The following is a 24,493-nucleotide window of genomic DNA, read 5'->3' on the forward strand; positions in this document are numbered from 1 at the left end:
GAGAAAAATTGCAAAGAGTTTGAAGTTATCATCATCTTCGGTGCATAATATCATCCAAAGATTCAGAGAATCTGGAACAATCTCTGTGCGTTAGGGTCAAGGCCGGAAAACCTTACTGGATGCCCATGATCTTTGGGCCCTTAGACGGCACTGCATCACATACAGGAATGCTACTGTAATGGAAATCACAACATGGGCTCAGGAATACTTCCAGAAAACATTGTCGGTGAACACAATCCACCGTGCCATTCGCCGTTGCCGGCTAAAACTCTATAGGTCAAAAAAGAAGCCATATCTAAACATGATCCAGAAGCACATGCTTTTTTTCTGGGCTAAGGCTCATTTAAAATGGACTGTGGCAAAGTGGAAAACCTCATTTTTTTAATTAAATTTTAATATTTAACTAAAATAATTATACAATTAATTTAATTGTTAAGCAACTTTACAGAAAATTAAGTTTCTACAATATTTAGTAGTAGCTTATCAGTGATGACTGTCAGTTTATGTGTATACGGCAGAAATGTTCAGAAAAATCATAAAAGACGTAAACAAACAGACGATTAACACTATTAACAGCAATTATGCAATCAAAACTTATAGCAAAATGTGGTAGTTCTGTATGTTGTCTCTGGGTTAGCATCATCTGAGGTCCTCTGAGGGGTTGGCATCATCTCTTCTCAGGTGTTCTGGATCCAGACTGGAGCTTGTGTAAATCCTAACTACCACGGGATATAAATCCCGTGGCAAAACAGAGAAACAAATAGAGACATAATTAGCGTAGCTGCTGTTCCAGCCAAGTAAAATTAATTAGTTTTAACCCAAGTTAAAGAATAATAATGCGCATTTGATCAGATATAACTGCAGTCCAAAATTATGAGATGCATTATTTGAATGCTTGGCCAAAGAGGTGTGTTTTTAATCTTGATTTAAACAGAGGTAGTGTGTCTGAACCCCGAACATTATCAGGAAGGCTATTCCAGAGTTTGGGAGCCAAATGCGAAAAAGCTCTACCTCCTTTAGTGGACTTTGCTATCCTAGGTACTATCAAAAGTCCAGCGTTTTGTGACCTTAGGGAGCGTGATGGGTTGTAGCGTGGTAGAAGACTAGTTAGGTACGCAGGAGCTAAGCCATTAAGGGCTTATAAGTAAGTAATAATATTTTGTAACTGATACGGAACTTAATAGGTAGCCAGTGCAGAGACTGTAAAATTCGGGGTAATATGATCATATTTTCTTGACCTGGTAAGGACTCTAGCCGCTGCATTTTGGACTACCTGTAGCTTGTTTATTGAGGATGCAGGGACAACCACCTAGAAGTGCATTACAATAGTCCAGTCTAGAGGTCATGAATGCATGAACTTGTTTTTTCTGCATCAGGAACAGGTAACATGTTTCGTAGCTTGGCAATGTTTCTAAGATGGAAGAATGCTGTTTTTGTAACATGGGAAATATGATTTTCAAAAGACAAGTTACTGTCTAATATAACACCCAGATTTTTGACAGTAGAGGAAGTAACAGTACATCCATCTAAATGCAAATTGTAGTCTACGAGATTCTGTGTGATGTTTTCTGGTCCAGTAAGTAATATCTCTGTCTTATCTGAATTTAATAGGAGAAAATTATTGGTCATCCAATCTTTTACATTTTTAACACACTCTGTTAGCTTAGATAATTTTGAAGTTTCCACCTGGTCTTGTTGAGATATATAGTTGAGTATCATCATCATAACAGTGGAAACTAATCCCGTATTTTCTAATGATATACCAAGGGGCAACATGTATATTGAAAATAGCAGAGGACCTAGGACAGATCCTTGTGGCACTCCATATTTTACTGGTGATAAATGAGATGACTCCCCATTTAAATAAACAAAGTGGTTGCGATCGGACAGGTAGGATCTAAACCATCCTTAAAGCCTGCCCTTGGATACCTGTATAGTTTTGTAATCTATCTATGAGTATGTCGTGATCTATGGTGTCGAACGCAGCACTAAGATCAAGTAAAACTAGCAATGAGATGCAGCCTTGATCTGAAGCAAGAAGCAAGTCATTTGTAATTTTAACAAGTGCAGTTTTCTGTGCTATGATGGGGCCTGAAACCCGACTGAAATTCTTCATAGAGATCATTTTTTTGCAGGTAGGAGCACAATTGAGCAGACACAACTTTTTTCTAAAATTTTGGACATAAAGGGAAGATTTGAAATGGGTCTGTAATTTGCCAGTTCACTAGGATCTAGTTGTGGTTTCTTAATAAGAGGCTTAATAACCGCCAGCTTGAATGGTTTTGGGATGTGACCTAAAGTTAACGAGTTAATAATATTGAGAAGTGGTTCTTCTGCTACAGGTAACAACTCTTTCAGTAATTTAGTGGGTACAGGATCTAATAAACATGTTGTTGGTTGTTTTTCTGCTACAGGTAACAACTCTTTCAGTAATTTAGTGGGTACAGGATCTAATAAATTTGCTTTTGGGTGCGATGGATAAAACTAAAATATTAGATGCTGTGGAATCTACATTTGTTATTGTATTTCTGATGTTATCTATTTTATCAGTGAAGAAATTCATAAAGTCATTACTATTTAACTGTGAGGGAATATTTAGATCGGGTGGCGTCTGGTTATTTTGTTAATCTAGCCACTGTGCTAAATAAAAACCTTGGATTGTTTTGGGTTGTTTTCTATGAGTTTGTGAATATGCTCGGCCCTGGCAAATTTTAGACCCTGTCTATAGCGGGACATACTGTTTTTTCCACGCAATTCTAAAAACTTCCAAGTTAGTTTTTTCTCCATTTGCGCTCAAGACTACGAGTTTCTTTCTTGAGAGAGTGGGTATTACTGTTGTACCATGGCACAGTACGTTTTTTCTCTAACCTTTTTCAATTTGATGGGGGCAACAGCTTCTAATGTATTAGAGAAGATAGTGCCCATGTTGCCAGTCATTTTGTCTAGTTAATGCGTATTTATGGGTACACAGAGCAGTGAGATAAATCAGGCAGGTTATTTGCGAATCTGTCTTTGGTGGCTGGAAACAATAGTTCTGCCCGGAAACGATAACGCGAAGCTATATATAGTTATTATCATCAATACACAAAATGCATGATACAAGGAAATGGTCAGTAACATCATCACTTTGAGGTACGATATCTATGTCAGTAGGATCGATTCCATGCGATATAATTAAATCTAGCGTATGATTTTAAAACGGATGAGTGGGCCCGGTGACATTTTGCTTTACTCCAAAACAGTTTAATAAGTTTGTAAACGAAAGTCCTAATGCATCATTTGTATTATCAATATGAATGTTAAAATCTCAGAAAATTAGCACTTTATCAGCGGTAACCAACAGGTCTGAGAGGAATTCTCCAAATTCTTTTAGGAATTCTGTATATGGCCCTGGTGGTCTATACACAGTAGCCAGAGAAAGAGATACGATAGATTTATTTTGCATATCTGACAGTGTAACATTAAGCATAAGTATTTCAAATGATTTAAACCTGTATCCTGTTTTCTGGGTAACACTGAGAATATCACTGTATATTGTTGCCACACCTCCCCCATGACCAGTTCTGACGGGGCTCATGTTTATAACAGTAGTTTGGTGGAGTAGACTCATTTAGACCAATATAATCATTTGGTTTGAGCCAGGTTTCAGTCAAGCAGAGTACATCAAAACTATTATCTGTGATCCTTTCATTGACAATAACTGCTTTGGGTGTGAGTGATCTAATATTTATGAGCCCAAACTTTAAAAATTGTTTTTGTTCATTTATTTTATGTTTTTCTGGTTTAATCATGATAAGATTTTTTTCTAGATCCTACATTTAATTTATATTTTGACCTCACTATTCGGGGAACAGACACAGTCTTAATAGATTGGACAGCGCAAGTACTTCTAACATTTAGCGGGTAGAACAAAAGCCATCATAGCAGTTATTTGAAAATTGGCTTACTAGTCAAATGGAGCGTAGAGTCCTGGAGATGTTTGTCCGAGAGCAGCTCCGCTCCGACTCTGCTGGGGTGCAGGCCATCAGCGCGAAAAAAGCCTAGGTCGCTCCCAGAAAAGATTCCAATATTAACAAAGAGCAGTTTCTGTTCTTTACACAATGACAATACCATTCATTTAGAGCAAAAAGCCTACTGAACCTTTCGTGTTCTCGTCGATACGTGGGCAGTGGTCCTGACACGATGATCATCCGCCGCGGGCGTCGTGCTGCGAACCGTCTTGATCAGGCTCCTGAAGTCCCTCTTCAGCGTCTCCGTCTGCCGCTGCGTGGTGTCGTTAACCCCGGCGTGAAGCACGACTGTACTGGGGCTCGCGTCGGCCTTCAGGTTCGCGGGTATCTGCGCAGAAACATCGAGAACCGAGCCACCAGGGAGACAGTGAGTGTGCACTTTACCTTCGGCTAATGTAGCACGGACGTGTCGGACGATGGAGTCTCCGCCGATCACAGCGTCGCGTTCCCGTCTCGCGGAGGGGAGAGAAGTGGTTCCGTGTGGAGATCTCGAACAGACCGGAGGGGGATAAGTCATCCCCCCGGGGCCTGGCTCGCGTCCTCCGCTGCGGATGCACCCAGGGTCTGTGGTGTCCCGGCGACGGAGTGAAGGACACTCTGGGCAGATCGTGTCCTGGGTGCACCGGGCCTGTGCAGAAGAAACACACGGGATGGAGGTGGTGGGACTGTTAGCAGCGCGCTGTATACTTACCCTGGAATTGTGAGCGTCAGCCCGGGACGTGGTTTCCAGCGCGGCTCTCCGCTCTCTCAGCTGGGCCTGCCTCTTGCTCCAGGACCCGCAATCTGCTTCTCCACTCACGGCCTCCAGCTCGAGCTGCACCGAATGCATCTCGAACGTAGTCCATCACCTGCCTCAAAGGTCGACAAACTCCGCCATTGTAAGCAAGTTACAGTGAGTAAAGCAATTGTAATGTGTGTGAATAGAGTATTAGCGATGCACGCGGGTTTAGCGACAACCACGTTGGTGATGCTAATGGCTATAAGCTACTAGCGGACTCGGGAAATCAAAAATAAAACTAGTGATAACAAGGCGCTCTGATTGTTTTTGTTGTAGAATACGATAGAGGATATATTCACACGTTATAGAAACTAAAATGATGGTGTATAAAATAGATTTTAACAATGAAAATAGACGATAGAAAAATAATGTGACGGAGCTCAAACTAGAGGCATACGACAGCAACAAAAACAGGAAGTGACCAAAAGTCCCAGAATTTTGTGACCTTAGGGAGCGTGATGGATTGTAGCGTGGTAGAAAACTAGTTAGGCATGCAGGAGCTAAACCAAAACTGTTTCTGTGGTCTGACCAATCACAATTTGAAGTTCTTTTTGGAAAACTGGGACACCATGTCATCCGGACTAAAGAGGACAAGGACAACCCAAGTTGTGTTATAAGCACTCAGTTCAGAAGCCTGCATCTCTGATGGTAGGGGTTGCATGAGTGCATGTGGCATGGGCAGCTTACACATCTGGAAAGGCACCATCAATGCTGAAAGGTATATCCAAGTCTTGAACAACATAATGCTCCCATCCAGATGTCGTCTCTTTCAGGGAAGACCTTGCATTTTCCAACATGACAATGCCAGACCACATACTGCATCAAATTACAACATCATGGCTGCGTAGAAGAAGGATCCGGGTACTGAAATGGCCAGCCTGCAGTCCAGATTTTTCACCCATAGAAAAACATTTGGCGCATCATAAAGAGGAAGATGTGACAAAGAAGACCTAAGACAGTTGAGCAACTAGAAGCCTGTATTAGAACAAGAATGGGACAACATTCCTATTCCTAAACTTGAGCAAATTGTCTCCTCAGTCCCCAGACGTTTGCAGACTGTTTATAAAAAGAAGAGGGGATGCCACACAGTGGTAAACATGGCCTTGTCCCAACTTTTTTGAGATGTGTTGATGCCATGTAAAAATTTAAAATCAACTTTCTTTTTCCCTTAAAATGATACATTTTCTCAGTTTAAACATTTGATATGTCATCTATGTTGTGTTCCTGAATAAAATATTGAAATTTGAAACTTCCCACATCATAGCATTCTTGTTTTTATTCACAGTTTGTACAGTGTCCCAAATTTTTGGAATCGGGGTTTGTATTAAGGCTGATTGTACTTATTTTTTTTATTTTTTTTTTAACAAACTTACGCTGATGCATTGTCATACCATTCAAATCAACTAATGAGCTGCTCAAATGAACCCTTTTCATGGACATCATAGTCCTTTTCTCAGAAGGAGAACAAGAACACCAATGCATATGTCTAAAAATGTGTTCATTGAGCACAAACTGAAAAGATTTGACATCGCTCTTGACTTCTTGAACAGCATGTTAAAAGGAAACTAGAGTAATTATGAATAAATTTGCGAGAGCAATGTTCATCACAAGGCCTGAGGATCTGATGGAAAAGGAAAAGTTTTCCCAGACTGATTCTTGACATCATGCATGAAAGTGAAAATAATACTGAGCAATGCATTTATTTGTTGCAGTTGGCTTCAGGTTTGTTCTGCACAGACCTTTTTTATCCTCAAGCACTTGCATGTTTTTTTTTTTTTTTTTTTTTTTTACATTAAGGTAAAACAGGAAAACAATATTTTGAGGCAGAGCACTGGGCAAAAATGGCAACTGAAAGAAACCCTCAAAATTCATATATCAGGGATACTTTGGGTCAACACATTCACAAAATCCACCTGCGGAAAATCTGGATTGAAGCTGAGAGAACATGCACAGCACTAGAGAACGTTTTGGCCTTTGATGCATTTTAAAGATGTAGAGAAAGCTGCTGAAAACGAGTCTGAAAATGACACTGAATTCATAACAAGGGTCTCTTTGGGGTTCAATTTATTGTGTTTTCTCTAGAGCTTTCTTTAATGCTTATGGGGATATAACTGATGTTTAGCTTTCTCCTTGAGTAACAGATATTCAAGTTGCATTTATTGATGCAGCAGCAGACTGTGGTAACATGACACAGCCAGTTTCAGAAGTACTCCTGAGCCCCTGGTGGCTATATTTAACAAGACCTCTTTCTTATGCAATGCCATCTGAGGGCTCAAAGGTCAGTGACATTCACCTGAAGTTTCCTGCCTTGTCCTACATTTAATGTGATTTCTTTGGATTCGCCCAGAATCTTTTCACAACATTATATAGGGTACTTGGTGAAATACCTAAATTCTTTTTCATTTTGCACTGCAAATTTGATTTTTGATTTTTTGAGACACTTCTCTTGTGAAATTTGGCACTAAGTGATGAGCCATGATCCAGCTTTGCTTGCAAAGACTGAGATGCCTCCTTTTATACCCAATCAACCTGCTTACGTGAATCCTACTGCATTTCCACAAACAGATTAACATGGATATTCTATAACCTTTTCACTTTTATTTAGCCTCTGTCCCAACTTTTTTGGAGTGTGTTGCAGCCATCAAATCTAAAATTTGTTCATATTTACAAAATACATTTACATTGGTCATTGAAAACTTTTTTTTTTTTTTTTACTTTCGTCTAAATACTTGGATTTGGGGTTGTAATTCATCAGTATATATAGGTTTAAGACTTAGTGATGTTATCCAAAACATTATAAAATGCCCTGAAATCTATATAGTGACTGCCACAAAGATTTGTTACTGTAATGTATATGTTGGTTGTTGCATTGTAAGTTTCCAATCCGATACTTTTATATCCCTAGTGTTTTATGCACAATTACATTAAAGATATTAAAATCAATCCAGTGTATACAGAGTTGTGCAAAAAGCTAAATATTGTGTGTGTGTGTGTGTGTGTGTCAACAAATATAAGATACACTCTCTATATGTGTATATTATTTGCACATAGTATAAAGACATTGGTAGAACATGGGACTACTGATCTAAACTTCTTGTATTTTAAGTATACAATAAGCCACCTTGCACCATAAATGGCTAATAGTGGAGAGATGGTTAGAGACCGCATGAGCTACAGTGTCAATTGTTAGTCTGTCATTCAATTCTGTCATCCAAGCACGATGCAATCTACAGGGTGCTGGTCTATATAATTAGGAATATCCTCAAAAAGCTGATTTATTTCACTAATTCCATTCAAAAAGTGAAACGTGTATATTATATTCATTCATTTTTCACACAGACTGATATATTTCAAATGTTTATGTAAGAAGAAAATATGGGGTACTACCTGTCAAAAGTGATTGATTTATGACCCCCCACCCCCCTATGAATTATGACCGGTGTTAAATTGACACGTCTGACATTGTGTATTTGGTTTGCAATGTTGGGGTTACCCTGACTGGTAGTATCAAACATTTATTGAAAGGTTAGTCAGGATGTAGCTTTTCACATGAATGTCCTAACTAGTCTAAAATCTTCTAATTATTCCTTCATCTTTTTCTTCAAATGTCCTCCTTCTGACTTGCTGGTCCTGTACAACAGTGTTTATGCGGTCACCTCATCATCGGGTCTGATCTATAGTCTATATTGTTAATGTCTCTTACCTTCTGAGCAGGAAGGGCCAGGGTGGTCTACCTTTTTAGTGGTGAAAGATAAAACAGCGTCATGTTTTTGGGTTGTACTTTGTTTTAGGTGTCAAAAAGAATCCCAAACACATGTTTATCTGTCTTATGGGCTAAATGTTTTTAATGGCTTAGACAAAAAATCAAAGCTTTGAGAGCAAATTGAGAATACTATTCATATGTGTAGTTGTTTTTTTTTCTGTACAAACTACTATCGTCATACACCCAATGCTGTACCTAATCCTCTCCATAGGGAAAATATTGCCAATTTCTGAAACTCATTGAGCAACATTACAGGGCAAAATCGTACACTTGTTTAATTTTGTGTTGTTTTTTAAGAAATGTATTAATTTAATCCAGCCCACAGATAGTAACTGTAATGCAAAGAGAACAAATATACATTTCACTTAAAGCTTCTCAGTGGAATAATTACGCACACAAATTTTAAACGTTTAAAAGGTTAAACACATTGTGTGTCACTAAAGTAAGATTTGATTGCCTTCAAATTAAACTGGTTTTATTCCATAATTTCTTTCAAATAGCCTCATGAACGGAATTCTTTTTTTTTCAGATCATTAAATGCCCCCAATTGGTTTTCCTCATATGAACGGAAAACCTATTTGGATGTGTTTTGACAAATAAAAAAAAAATAAATGTAAAAATATAATGTATCTACGCTTTGAATTAGTTTTATTGTCTGGTTATGCTACTTTACCTGATGTGTGTTCTAACATTTCACAAGGATTGCATGTTGTTTTCTAATGTGTTTCACTAAACCTTTATTGGTGTGTAAATTTATCATACCTAGAAACACAAAACATTGTTTTGGGATACAGATGCCAAGCTTCATGCGAACCACGTAGTTAAGTTAGTTTTATTCATTCTGACCATTTGTAGGTATCATGCATCATTCATGATAAATGATTTATTACAAGTATTAAAAGCACCAGAATCTGGGATTTCCAGCATGAAAGAGATGTACAAGCTGAGGAATTTTTGGAACTGTTATCATAATTTCCTTTTGACCCTAATACACTGGTAATAAATCTGTGGCAAGTGACAGTATACTCTCTTTACTACTTTTTAGCGCAGCTATGTGTAAATAGCTGTGCTAAAACATTTGTGAATATTTTTGCAAGCCAACAGATTTTTTCATCTAAAATCACAATATTTTTGACAGAAATTTTTTTCATATACCCCTAGATTTAGTCATATTATCAAGATTTCGGACAGTCATTCAGTTTTGTTGTTACGTTTGTTGGGCTGTGTATGGTTTTTTTTTTAGGTGAAGACTCCCTCTTTGTGAGTGTCATGATAATAGGAATAAATGAAAATTAAGCAAAGGTATTAACAGGTCCGTTTTCTTTGAGATATTTATTTTAGTGCAACTTCACAAAGTCACCTACGATCAAACATGAAGGATGCAACACAAAAATATGTATCAATTCTTACTGATTATTTTTTACCCCTTACCCTTCAAACTATTACAACTGAAACAAATCAAACTATTGCACTGAAAGCTGTACATTGAAAGTTTCCACACTCTTGTAAAGAGTACAGATAAATTTCATCTATAGCCTTTTGTACTTTCAAGAGACAAAATCACTAAGAAAGAGTACAGCAAGAAAATAAAAGTTTATATAATGCCTACAGAGTTTCAGAAATCTGTTTTTGTAAACAAACTTGTGAAAGTTTTTTAAATTATATTTTTTCTACTCCACTAGATGTAGTCCTCTTGTTCAGAAAGCAGATGACACAATTCCACATTTTGTTTGTTTTTGCTGTATTTTTTTTTAAACTCCTCCATAAGTTTATTGCCAAATTCTCCAAACGTGTATCACATGAAATACGTTCTGAGGAAACTATTTTGCAAATCGCAATTATGGTTACAATGCCAACTATAACGCAATACACTTCAGACATGCCCATTTCTAACCTATATAAGTCAGTGCTATTACGTTGGTCCCTTAACCTAATATAGCCAATTATTATTGCAGCGCTATTACGTTTGTCCCTGAACATAATACATCCAAAGCAGGTTTCTTTTCACACGTAGCAGCTAATTGCTGTTCATTTTGTTTTATCATTATTTACTCCCTTTTTTTTCTCATCGGGCTACAAAATATTATCTATGCCAGGGGGAGTCAAAAATGGTGGGGCACCCAGATAATTTTTATCTGGCCCTCCAACTGGTTTTTGATGTTTAAAACCCCTCGCAATCTGATATCAAAGTCCCCGCAAAGGTTTAGCGCTTTCAGCGGTGAGTGTTAACAACGCACGTGAATTTAAACAACGCAGCGGTGAATTTAACAACACTCAACTGCAGTTTTAAAAACGGCATTTAAGAGGTGAAACACAAAGCAACACCTTAACTGCAGGCAAAACGACATTAAAAGGTGAGTTTAACAACGCTCTAAGACGCTTGCAAGTAAGCAGTTTTAGCGTTTTTCTTTTCATAGGTAGGACACTGCTTTAAGAAGCTAGATAACGTATCGGGAGGTTAAATTAAACAAACTGTTGAGATCAGGACAATAAGTTGTGTTTAGAAACTTTAGACATTTGTTAAGGTGGCCATTTCTTATGACGATTAAATGATTAGAAGAAATTATAAAAATTATAGCTTTCTGCCACCCAAATGTGCAGCTTACGTTATTGAATTCAAGTTTAAGTAGCCTATTAGGACTAACGTTTACAATTTAGCTCACAACTATTATCCACATTATAAATGTATAAGTATATTTATTTATTTATTATTTTAAGTTCTGATGGTGGCTTTTGTTTGGGATTTTTTGTTTTGGGGAATTTTTATTTATATATATATATATGTATTATTACTTATAAATGTTATATATATGGAATACATAATGTATGTATGTATATATATCTCCGAATGTGATAATTATATAGGCACTTATATAATAGAATATATATATACCTATATCTATGATATATATACAAATGCCCCTATATGCATTTATAACTGTTTGTCAAATTTTGTTATAAATTGTAATTAATAATCTTAAAACAGAACTATATTCACATTCAATCTAGCCCATTCTGGCAACACAGATTAAGAGAATACTGGTGTGAAAGCGTTCAAATTCTGTTTTTTTTTCCTCTTTTCTTCTTTAGGTCCCTCAAATTTGGCAGCTTCAAAGCACCACAGGACACACACAAAGGCACTTTTAAAAGCCACTCCCATCTTGTTACTCTTTACTCATCAGTCAGTCTCTCTCTCTCTCTCTCTCTTCTCTCCTCTCTCTCTATAAATATTTTTCAAAAACTCAGACAAGAATTGATGTCATGGCAACGCGTAGTGATGCAGTTTGTGGAAACACGTGCAGTTCCCCCTCGACGTACGTGTAGCAAAATAGCATTGAATTTTTTTAGGCAAAACTACTTGCATTTTCATTCAACACGCAGCTGGATGTAAACCCAAAACTATATTAGACAATATGGAGAAAAACTGTTAATTCCCTGTTTTAAAGTGTGATAATAAAGCATATGTTTCATTTCATGTTAGATGTGAGATTTTGAATAGGCTATTCTTTTAGATCTATTCATGCGACTTATATGCAACGTTTGATTACGTTCTGCAACTTTAGTATATAATTGCATCCAAATATATATCATGTATTGGTTAAGCCACAAAATATGATTAGGCCTATTAATTTCATCATGGGACCGACATGAACAGTCAAACCTGTATATTTCATGATACAATTTATGTCATTTTGTCATGCATTTTTGATCAGCTAATATACAGTATTTAGGACGTTGAATTTGCGGAGCACACATGCATCCCTGAGATACCTTTACTGTCATTGGATCCAACTAACGTGTGTGTCAATGAGTTATTAGTGTGTGCGCACTTACTCTTCTTCGTTTGTTGATTACAATAGTCCAGACAGCCCTCCGACAAACAGCGCCCCGTGCTGTGTCTGCAACCACTGCGCACTTTTGTCACTACTAGAAATGTTGTGCAGATACAGATTGTCCGAAATAAAATACATGACTAAAGTAAAAACCCATTAAAAACTGTATTATATTACTCAAAATCTAGACTGCAATTTAAAAAAATAGAGAAAAATTATGTGATGTGTTTTGACCAATTACATCACGTGAAAAAACCCAGGTGATTTGATTCTACAAACAAATAAATTAAAAAGTACACATAATAATGCTTCCAGATCTGACCTTTTGTTAGAGATTTAGATTTGACTTAAGTCAAAACATTGTCCAATAGAGCATAATACAGTATACAGGCCTTTGTTTCTTTTGATACTTATATTATGACCTCAACACTTATGCACAAAGATATATTTATTAATGGCTATTCAGAGTAAATGTCCAGTATACTGAAACAATATTACGCTCATTAAAAAATGGAAAATGACACAAATGAATGATATTCTTTTTTATTTACACTGATTAAAATTACAATGGCAAATTGATTACAGTTGGTTCTAGCTATAGTTTTATACCTTAGACAGGGTGATACAAACATGCACTTTATTTAAAATGGGTTCCTTAATCCAGCCAAAATAAGTATACATTTTAAAAAATAGAACATCCAAAAACAAATAACCTATTCTTTAAAATAGTACCTGAGTATCAACGAACACACCAGTAGGCTAAGAAACCCACAAACCCACAAGCCATAATAACTCAACTGACTGTACAGTACACTGTATGACCCTGCTTCTCTGGTGCTAACTCCAACATCTCAAAGGCAGGACAAAGGCTCCCAACTGTTCTCACTCCATTTGGTCCACTGTTTCAAAAGAGAGTAAGAAATCATATGAGAAAATTCAGCAACTGTTTTTAATCTCGTCTTATTCACTAACCTTATTTACTATCAACTGGCATATTCAATTAATTCTCAACAGCTGCCTATAAACTGATTTCAGTGCTGCTACTCTAATGCCGTCTGTACAGGTGTCCATTTTGGTATAAAAGCCATAAAATCCAATAGCACATGTGTATACAATTATGAAATTCAGTGCATATGCTTACCACAGTAATTTGTACATATTCATATTTCTTTAGCAGTACTATAGATGTATTCTGCTACTTTGTTTTAAGATTATCTACTACAAAGATTGTATCAACTAAGAAAGAAAACATAAACCAAGGATTGCACTCTAGAAAAGTACAACCTGATTCTGAAAAAGTTGACAGTAATTGAAAAATGCAAAAAAAAAAAAAATTCCATTTGAAACGTCAGTTCACTCTGTACACTATACTGAAAACACATTATTAACAAATTACATGTCTCGTGATTATTTTTATTTTATTTTTAGAAAAGCGGGTATACAGATTTACTAATTTTTACGCCATCGTATCTGATTCGGGACTGCAACACAGTCAAAAATATTTGCGACTTGGACGTACTTACCACTGTTGTTTTATGTAACATGGACACCTTTTCAGCTATTTAATTAACATAGGGAAGTAGATAATAGAGGACGGCTTTTTGGAAGTAAAGATGCCAGTTTGGTTCAGTTTGGCAAGAACACTTTTGCCCATTCTATTATACCTGTCCTCTGGTGAGTGGTTTAATCCAAGCAGACTGGTGGTTTGTCATTGTCCTGCTGGAAATGCAAGGACTAGTGTGCTAGCAAAAAATTACTGTGAAACCAAAAAACGCTATGGATAATGTAAAATGTATAAAATGTACTAAAACACAAATGTTAGTCCGGACTTTTAGGTGTGAAACTGCCCCTGAGACGTTTTCACTACTCCAGAGCCCCAGCGGGAGTGTGCTTTCACTATCTCCCATATGCCAAAGTTTGCAACCAATTATATTTTTACTAATACTGTGAGACCGTAATACAAGTGATCTTTTTCTAACGGTTATCATACTGTGAACATCTCAAACCGTTACACCCCTGCTTCTTTTTATTTAAACAGGTGAGCTTTTGGTGACACAGGATGAGAGGGCAACACAGTAAAGGTGTAGGTATATAGTACAAATTATTGCCAGCACAATCAAACAGAGAGGTATAAGAAGAAGAGGTGGGTGACCATAAAGTGACAAGCAGGCACTACCTTAGTAAGTAATAAATTAACCCTGGGCGTAATTGTCCAAGTCAAATGTAGTGCAAATGGCATATCCAATGAACATGCAGGCAGAAGCTCTAATAGACTCCTTGGAAATAAAAAAAGTACTGATGCTGAGTATTGTTAATCAACACTTTTTGTCAGCCAGGAGACTAGTAGGAAAGTACCTGAGGCAGTAGGAGAAAGTTGTCAGAGTTTTATGGTTAGTGATCTAGTACACATTATTTATCCTCACTCAGTCTTCATCGGATGAATCAGTGTCATCATGGAGGTAAGGAAATCCTCACAAAACTGCTTCTCCATCTTCCTCATCAATTGAGAGAAACACTTGGATCCAACCACAATCTGCCTGTGATAAAGTGAACACAGGGCTATTGAAATGATAAATATCTTGCATCCTCACTTTCTCAGTTCCTGTTGACTCATAAAATGACACCATCATTTTAGTAACTAAATATTTTACTTTGTTAACTTTCCACAATGTCAATACCAAAAGTATGTCTACAAGAAAGATTAAGCTATTTTACAATGTACAGTACAAGACAGGGACCCCGAACATGAGCACCCACCTATATTTTGACTTCACCTCACTCATTTGATGTTTGTAGGTCACTCAATCTTGCCAACATAATGCAGCACAGTCCCTCGTATGCCTCCACAGACATGTTAGTAGGACAGACTTAAAACGTTTTTAAGATTGGTTAGGGGCAAATGTAGTCCTACTGCAGCTTTTTACAGACACATACATGTCCATATTTCTGTCCTGATGCTACTTTGCTAGGTTTAATGTATCAGCATTAATAACAGTCATTAGCTCATTCATTGAATATGGCTACATATATCTTACTTAAGTAATTATATTCATATATTGCATGTATATATCATGTATTATTTTTTTTTAGACCCAAATGGCAAATGAAAAGAAAGACCTGTTAGTGTTTACTCCAGACGAACCCTGTCAAATTATACAGTATCTCAGAGACAGTAATAGGAATACTTACTCCCTTCTTTCAAGTCACCTCTGCCAACTTTATATCATCACCTAATGTCAGGAGTGGAGACACCAGCCAGGAACTGCCAGTGTTGTTTCATCTCTTTAATGAGAAATAGTCTTTTCTTCTTTTAGCAACGAGACAACAGCATTATATCTGTCAAACACAATCTTTCTTTTGTCTCAAGGGCACAGTGGATTCTGTAAAGATAAATAGTGGTAATAGCAAAAAAGACAAAAAAGATGTGACCGACAGTAAAAGGCCTTGCAATGTGATATAAAACTACATACCGTATTTCGGACTATAAGTCGCACCGGAGTATAAGCGCACTTATAATTTCACGGCCCTTTAAATAAACACTTTACTGGTCACCAAAGGCATGGTTATAATTTTATGCTTGTCTACTTACAACTTAGATGTTTAAATATGTTCATTGATATTTACAAAGTAGTTAAAATGAGTGTTTTTCCCGAGTGCCAATATAGAATAGGACCAAGACAGCCCAGAACGAGTAAAAAAAACTGCTAATAGTCCGTAAGAATACGGTTAATAGTGAAATCATATAACAGATGCACTACAAGTATTTTGTCCCAAGCCATTTAGCATTTTAAATGCTTATGTCACAAAAGTGATGTATCACTCTAAAAAGCATTTGAAGTTTAGGTTGCTATGTAATTGTTTGTGGTTGTGTTGAACTAGTTCTGTTACAAACTTTGTCAGTACATTTGAATTTAAAAAAACTATGATCACTATATTCTCAATAATAAAAAAAAAGCAAATAAAACGAGTTATTTAAGAAAAACTATTGTCTACCATGCCCCTCACACTAGGAATGATTTACAGAGAGAACTCAAGATTGATGCTTTGGTTCCTTTAGGGCATTTTAAATCCATGCCACATCGTAGAGCATAAACTCTCGCCAAAAATTTAACCTATAATTTTTTTTTTTTTAAATGTATTCGAGTCAACCGTTTCATTAATAGCATAAATTAGGATGTAAAAGCCACTTTTAAGATTTATTGTAGTCTCATTGGTTCTCATTCATCGAAACACGAGCAGAACGAATTTGTGTAAATCGTGTGTAAAGAGGTTCTGGCGTAAATTTTCGGATTCATTAAAAAGTTCGTATTTTCCAAATGTTAGCTGGTACGAAAAGAAATCTACACCTGCTCCCAGCCACGCGGTAAATAGTGCGTTTACATCCAAACGTTTGCTCATTAATAAGCTGCATTTTAATTCACCTTAATCGGGTAAATATGATTACACAGCATTTTGTGAAAAATATTATATATAGTAATTACATACGTTTTTTCTTTTACTTTTATTACGAGAGCCAGTAATAGCATCTGCAAACGGAACACAAGTCCGCAAGTCTTTTTTATATATGTGTTTGTTTGTGTGTTTTTTTTTTTTTTTTACTATGTATATATATATGTATGTGTGTATATATATATATATATATCAAAGCTGTTTATTTATTTTTATTTTTTTATTTTATTTTTTATTTTTTTTACAAGTCCGCAGTTGCAGTCAAGCTTCATGTCGAACTATTTTCTTTTCACTTCTGTTCTGGGACTGTTCGATTAACAGATGAAACTCCATTAACTGCATCTGTAATATTCTGCCAAGCATTTTTACCTAAAACATTTAGGTAAAAGCATTATTACCTAAAAAAATCCTTTTTTTAGGACCTGATAGGCCTACCACGTACGCTTGAAAATAAAATGTGGCGTTTTGAATGAACTTCTGATAATAAAACATTTCTGCATCTGAGAAATTTCTCTTCTTCATTCGCTTTTGAGAAGACATGTTGAAATCCTTTGTTTCGTGTCATAATTTGATGCCCATATATAGTTGTCAGTCGGTTTTAATGGGCGGGGTTTATTTTAATTTTTAGAATGATTGCGTGCACGTGCGTCCTATTTACGACTGATTGGAATTCATTAACCCACACACACACATTTCACTATCACATCTGACGCTTACGAAGTATTTGTGAATCAGGAGAAGAATTTTCGGGGAATGTCTCTTTTACGCGCAATCACTCACATATTTACTCGTATATTTACGAATGTTTCATGAATGAGACCCAACGTTCGGTCAAATGGCCGTTTGAATTGAAGTGATAGGGGCATTGCTATGATGGCATCAAAACTGCTATTCCTTAAACACTAAAAAGGCTCAACATAACATTAAACTTTTCTCTAAGTATCACCAGGGGCTCTACACATGAACTAAAGCATTGAGAACATTGTTTGTGTACACAGAGTTTACTAAAAATAAATGTTTTTAACAACTCAACGTAGCTGTTTTTCTTTCCAGCCGCCTCTATGTTGACAGTCCAAAAGTGTCGATCTCCGAATGCAAATGAATAGACTCCATATTAGGAACTACAAGGTCAATATTGTTTTTCACTAATGACAAAACAACAAATTACCCATGCATTTATATGGAACTAAGCTTTAGGAGCTTTTTCATGTTTACTCTCCTCCCTGTTACTTTGCAATCAGAGATCGATACTTTTTGACTGGCAAAATGGCAGACACCGGAATCACGAACTGCAAAAATAATTTTTACAAAACCTTGCATTTTTGTAAACTTTTTGAACACAAACAATGTTCTCAATGTTCGAGTTCATGTCTAGAGCCCCTGGTGATACTTTGAAAAAAGTTTCATGTTATGTTGAGCCTTTTTAGGGTTTTAGGAATAGCAATTTTTATGCCATCATAGCAATGAAAATCACTTCAATTCAAACGGCTATTTGACCGAACAATGAGACTACAATAAATCTTAAACGTGGCTTTTACATCCAAATTATGCTATTAATGAAAAGGTTGACTCGAATACATAAAAAAAAAACACCATAGGTTAAATTTTGGCGAGAGTTACACTTTAACCATTTTCTATTGAATGTGCTGTAATTGTTATTCTTAATAATGTTTCTTGTAATTATATTTTACATATTCTGTCCACAAGGCTCAGTTGTAAAAGAGACCAAGGACTCAGTCTGATTCTCTCTTTATAAATAAATGTAACATAAAACTAAACTACATGGAATCTAATTGTGCACTATTGTGGTAAGTGAAGACAAAGGAAAACTTAAATACTGCGTTGACAATAATATTTCCTGTTCCAGATCTCTACCTGTTTCCCAAGGCCATATTGAAAAGTCTTGTGCTAAAAGGGTGTCTGCTGGATCCACAGCCTCTGCATTTGAGACCAGAGCATTGTATGATGTTATGGCCTCTTCTAGTTTGCTCTTCTCTTTAGCAATGGCAGATCGCTTGCGTCGCCTGTCTTTGTTGCTGTCTACAAGGAGGTAACACATGAACACAGATTTCAGAAAAATATAATTTTAATAAAGTACACACATTATGACATTTCCATTCAGATTTATAGATTACTTTCACAAGAATGTGTAGGATCCTACAAAATGAATAATAAAAAAAAACCTCAATCACAAACCTGTCTCTCTGTACAACTCCATTTTCTTTTGGTGGATTTTAAGGACCAAGCCTTCCATTTAGACGCTGCAGCCCCTGTGGATCATGTGAAACTGATGGTACTCGGAGCTGTTTGCAAACAAAACGATAAGCGTACAAACATAATATTCAAAAAGTTATAACATTCAAATTTTCACAAATGGAAGGGCGTAGGAGCGGGTGGGGAAGGGGGGACATGATCCCTAGTGGCAGTTAATGTGGTCCCACCCAATAAAAACAACGATTGTGGAATAAAATGAGTCCCCCTCAATATCAAACTCATTCCTACACCCTTGCACACATGACATGATTTCTTTAGATTTAGTAACAAACTTACTTGATGCTGCCCACAACGGAACATCTGTGACCCACTGCTGAAGATCTTCACTTGTTTTGTTCAGGTGGGATTTGGTCATCTCAATCTCCCCTGCTACCTCAGCTGTTCTCTGTAATGTCTGTAACATACATGAAGTTATACTTATAATGCAAACAGTGTTGGGTCAAGTTCTTGAAAAGTTTATTTTAGTTCATTTTCTGAGTTCACAAGTTTTGGGAAGTCCCTAATAAAAGGTCTCATATTGTAACCTTTTTTTTTACAATTTTTTTTTACGTTTTTATGTACTTATGAAGTTATATTTGCAGTTATAAGTATCAAACACCAAGTAAATAGCGTTTTGCAAGCTCTTTTCTCAGTAGCTCTGCTAAAAACAGGTCGATTTTGGTCTGTCTAATTAATGTTCACGAGCCTTTCTTCTGATTTGCCGATTTGAAAGACGCACAAGCAGGCAGCCACAGGGAACAAGCTGTAGTGTGTGTGCAGTGACTGAAGGAGGAGCCTAGGCATTTGTGACATCTCAAAATGCAGGAATTCAAAACGGCTCGTTTTCAGGCACAGCTTCTAAATCTGTTCTAAATATAAGCAGTGTGCGTTTGTCTGACAATCATCAGTGTAGACACTTAGAAGGTAAATACATAGCACCTAGACCTCCATTATGATAATAAAAGCCAGAAAATGTCGATTTTGACAATATGTGACCTTTAAGACAAAATTATCAGGTATATGGAGTTCATATCTTACCGGTGACCATGATTGATATTTTCTTTACTCTTTGTATTTGTTTTATAGGACACTGTTAAGATATGAACTCCATTTACCCGATTATTTTGTCTAAATTAGGGACTTCCCAAAACTTGTGAACTCAGAAAATGAACTAAAATGAAATTTTTCAAGAACTTTACCCAACACTGAATGCAAAGGTTAATCTAAATTAGAATTAATAAACAAAAACATAATACCAAATGTACCTTAACATATCTTTGAGCAAGATAATTTGTGAAAGATTTAACTTTTTCCTTAGGTTCCATCCACGAACATGGATAGTGATCATATCTGTGCGTGCTGAGAAAAAAAAAATGAACATGTCCATTTTAAATATTGCACATATTTAACAATGACTTTAATTAAACCCAACGACTCACCAGATTTGGTCATATATTTTGTTGTCAATGCAGCACGAGACATAAATGAATTGACTGCTTCCACTTCCTCCCCAACAGTCAAACCTGCATTAGTAGGAAATATAAAAAAATGTTAAGGAACAGATCCATCGGGGTACGAGTGGCATAGTGGTCAAAGTTGCTGCCAGGCAGAACAAATGATGTCATGATAGTCAGCAGTTCGAGCCTGACTATAGCTTCTCTGACTTTGCCAGGAACTCCAAAGTCCAGCAGAAACAATGCAACATTTAACATACAAGCGTGAAGTGATAATGACACAACAACAGTACTAAGAGGGGCCCAAAAACATTATATACCATTGTAAATGTTAGCGATTTCCTTTAAAAGTGTAATTTAAATTACGATATGGACATTTAACCTGTCTATGAGAATAATCCAATGACAGGTTTATCAGTAGATACTCTAAAGCAGGGGTCTCAAACCGGTTCCACAGAGGGCCTAGTGTATGCTTGTTTTTGGTCTTTCCCTTCAATTAGTGACCAATTAAGATCCTAACCAATTAGTGACCTACTCAGTCTGGTACAAAGTAATAAAAGAGAAAACCTGCATACACTAGGCCCTCAATGGAACAGGTTTGAGACCACTGCTCTGAAGTTAAAACTCACCAGCTCCCTCTTGGTTGCGGCCACCCCACTCCACCTGTTATGCATAATCATTGCAGCATTGTATCAAAATTACTCATATAATAATCATTATGTATTTAGAATTTAAAATAAATATATAATCAATACAATTACCTCACATTTGGTTGAATGACCTTTTGCATGCATAACTGATAAGAATGGTCGCATTTGCAAAAGATACTCTAGATCAGGAAAGGCCTCACACACTCTTTTTAAGTATGGGTAATATTTGCACATTACATCAGTGCAGACAAACTCAATCTTTTGTGTCTTGCCAAGCTCTTTTTGAAGATAAAGAGGGTATGCAAACACTTCTCCACGGTACATCTGTAGTCCTGTTACAAAAGAGTTAGTTCAGAATTCTAGTATAATCAAAGACAAGAAAGTCTTTGTTAGCTTGGGTTCATCAGAGTGCTGAACCTACCATTCAAAAGAATGCAGTGTCTACAGACTGAAATCATCACACCCTCTTCATCAAGTTTGGATTGAGACTTCTTGTTAGACTCACTACCAGCTTTAAAGTGTGAGTTTTCCACAAATGGGTCGGCCTGGTGACTAAGAGAATATTTTCACAAACAATTATTATTGTTGTTAAATCATCATCATAGATCATCATAGATGACCTGTAAGTTGTACATGATAAAATTGTCTCTTATGACTGAAGCATTAGTTGATTATATTTTTCCATAACTTACAGTTTTGATTTTGTCTCTAATAGTTTGCAAAAACTCTGCAACCTCTTCATTTTTGGCAAAGAAGGTTCCGTCAAAATATGGATTTTCATTTATCCTACAAAAATACAAAAAACACTGAATGGACTCTGACAGGTTTAGGTTTTGTCTTTTAAAAGATAAATTACTTTGTTAACTTACCCGTTGCGATTAAACCTGTACATTTTCCTGTTCCCATCAAGAGACACTGCGACCATATCCTGACTGCAAGCTGGACAGGAGAAATGGTCATCTCCAAGAAGTGTTCCATCTCATGTCTACAGTACGTCCATTCCAGAAAACTGCGCTGAAAACAGTCCACTGATATTGTACCAACCTAGTAAACATAAAATAGACTAGTTATTGTGAGAGTTGCTTAAGAAGTAACAGATGCATTTTTGCATTGTACTATACAGTACAAACTGACTTCTCCTAATCATGATTCCACAACCTTTCCTTTCCTTGTACATCTAGCCACAACTTTCTTATTTATAAAACAAACCTTTATGTCAATGGCTATTACCCCCCTCACCCATTTATCCTCTACATTATTACATTTTGTTTAAATCTGACTTACTCTGCCAGAACGCATTGAGCGGCTTTGCAGCATTCTCACAAAGGCCTGTCTGGATAGGCCAGGTGCCGTGACTTTAAAGTCTTCAAAGGTACTGAACAGGGCGACAGTGTAAACTGTTTGAAACTCAATGGTTCCAGGCCAGTACCCATTTAATATAAGGTCTTTGACCTCAGGTGTCCACGATTTTAGGCAAGACTTACAGGTTACCAAAGGAAGGGAGAGATCATAGCGACCTGTTGGGTCAAACAGAGATATTCATCACAACCATACATTCAACTATACAAAGCCTTTGTACTTGCTTTACACATTTTATGTTGTAAGTTAAACAAAGGTAAGCACCATTAATATTTATGAAGATAATGGCACGACCAGCATTCACCGAAACATCCTCAGCACCACAACAGCAAATCTTGTTGGGCAAAGCGATTGGTAGGAGACAATCTGGAAAAACAGACATCAATATTAATTGTAACAGTTTACACTTGATATGTAATGTAATCCAATCCATATAGCGGTCACAGACATCCTTTTGCTTGTTAACTACATTTTTGTCATTTTTTTATTTTGTTTCGGTGACATGGCTTTGTATAAGTTTCTCACTAATTACTCCCTGTTGTGTTGAACATTTGTTTATTTTGTGACGATTCACAGTTACTGCAATACAGTTCTTTGGGGAGGCAGTCTCTGCATCGAATAACAGCGTTGACACTGTTGGCAAGCTTGTTGAGGTGTCCTTCCGCTTGTTAACATGGCTTGTAAAAGATGTGGTCTTGATTTTTGCCACTTTTCGTCACATAGTTCATGCCGCAAACCCCAGGTCCGTATGTTGTAAGTTTCTGATAGATAAATATCTGGGCTGTCTAAGCTCTCCTTGAGTTCTTGAATATTTTTGTCTTTAGAGGAGAGGGATAAATGGAGTTAAAGTATTTCACAGTTTTTTCCAGCCCTGTGCTAAATGAAGTCAGCCTGAATTTTTTCATATCCTGAAAAATACAATTAGTTGTTCTGTATGAATCTTACCATATTGAAGTGGTCGAGGGTGAAGTGCCTGTGTAGGTATACATACAATAGGTACACAATACAATCAGCAAGAATACATGCAGTGCTAAAATGTACAACAGTTTTGCATGTTGTTAGTTATAAAAATTTTATAATAGTACATTCTCACCATCTGTTGTGTATCAGCAATGTCTTCTGATGAATCTTCATATTGAGGTCGTGTCGACCTCATTCGACATTCAGATGTGACTGGACAATCATAGGAAAACTTTAGAGATTGTCTAAAAATTCATGACAATTTAGAGGAATGCCGCTTATAATTGACATAACACATACTATCTCTTGAGGGAGTTCGATTCTCAATAGTCAATCGTCCCAACTGGTCCCTCTTTCTCCACCGCACTGAGTCAATGTTCTTGCTCTTACATTTGGCCTTACATTGATCCTTCTGGAATAAATGTATTGATTAATAAATTGCAGCTAAATGAAAATTGTACTCATTGAATTGTATAGTCTAGTATGCAAAATAAATGACAACAGTTATCATTTTTTATAATTGCATCCGTTTTGAGAATGTGTCTAGTTACATTTATTTATATTTGAGTAAATCAAGTTCATATTTGGGTTCAGATGGGTAACTTAAATCTATGCTCAAAAGCATTTCTCAAGAATATATCTGTGAAAGTTATTCATTGGAGTCTATTAAATGTAACAAAAATTGATATCTCACTAGAAAGGCACCGCAAATGTTCATGCAGCAATGTCCAACATAACATTAACCTATAACAGTTGTTCCCAAAATTTTTATGTGACTGTAGCCAAAGTACCTCTTTAGTACCCTAATATTAATTTTACTATGCCTACGTGTCTTGAATTATGGGCCTACAGCTGTTTGTGAAACACTGATCTAAAACGCTTATAAATTGTTATTTTGGCTACCACTCGTTTGGGATAACATAACGTATATATCTTCTTTGCTTACCTTTTCATGTACTTTGTCTCTTAATTCGGAACTTATTA

General features: G+C 36.4%; 1 protein-coding gene across 1 annotated transcript; it reads right to left on the minus strand.

Annotated features, from left to right (window-relative positions):
- Positions 1-19,476: 19,476 nt before the first annotated feature.
- On the minus strand, positions 19,477-22,919 carry LOC109108336. The gene is made up of 10 exons (XM_042753923.1): positions 22,814-22,919; positions 22,475-22,707; positions 22,060-22,234; positions 21,883-21,976; positions 21,612-21,742; positions 21,302-21,522; positions 21,170-21,203; positions 20,526-20,609; positions 20,352-20,445; positions 19,477-19,501 (listed from the first exon to the last, which is right to left on the minus strand). Exons 4-10 carry the CDS (start codon positions 21,969-21,971, stop codon positions 19,477-19,479), a joined length of 678 nt encoding a protein of 225 aa, XP_042609857.1. The 5' UTR covers positions 21,972-21,976; positions 22,060-22,234; positions 22,475-22,707; positions 22,814-22,919.
- Between the last annotated feature and the right edge of the window lie 1,574 nt (positions 22,920-24,493).

Source organism: Cyprinus carpio, unplaced genomic scaffold, assembly GCF_018340385.1.
Source record: "Cyprinus carpio isolate SPL01 unplaced genomic scaffold, ASM1834038v1 S000000512, whole genome shotgun sequence".
Classification (NCBI taxonomy): Eukaryota; Metazoa; Chordata; class Actinopteri; order Cypriniformes; family Cyprinidae; genus Cyprinus; species Cyprinus carpio.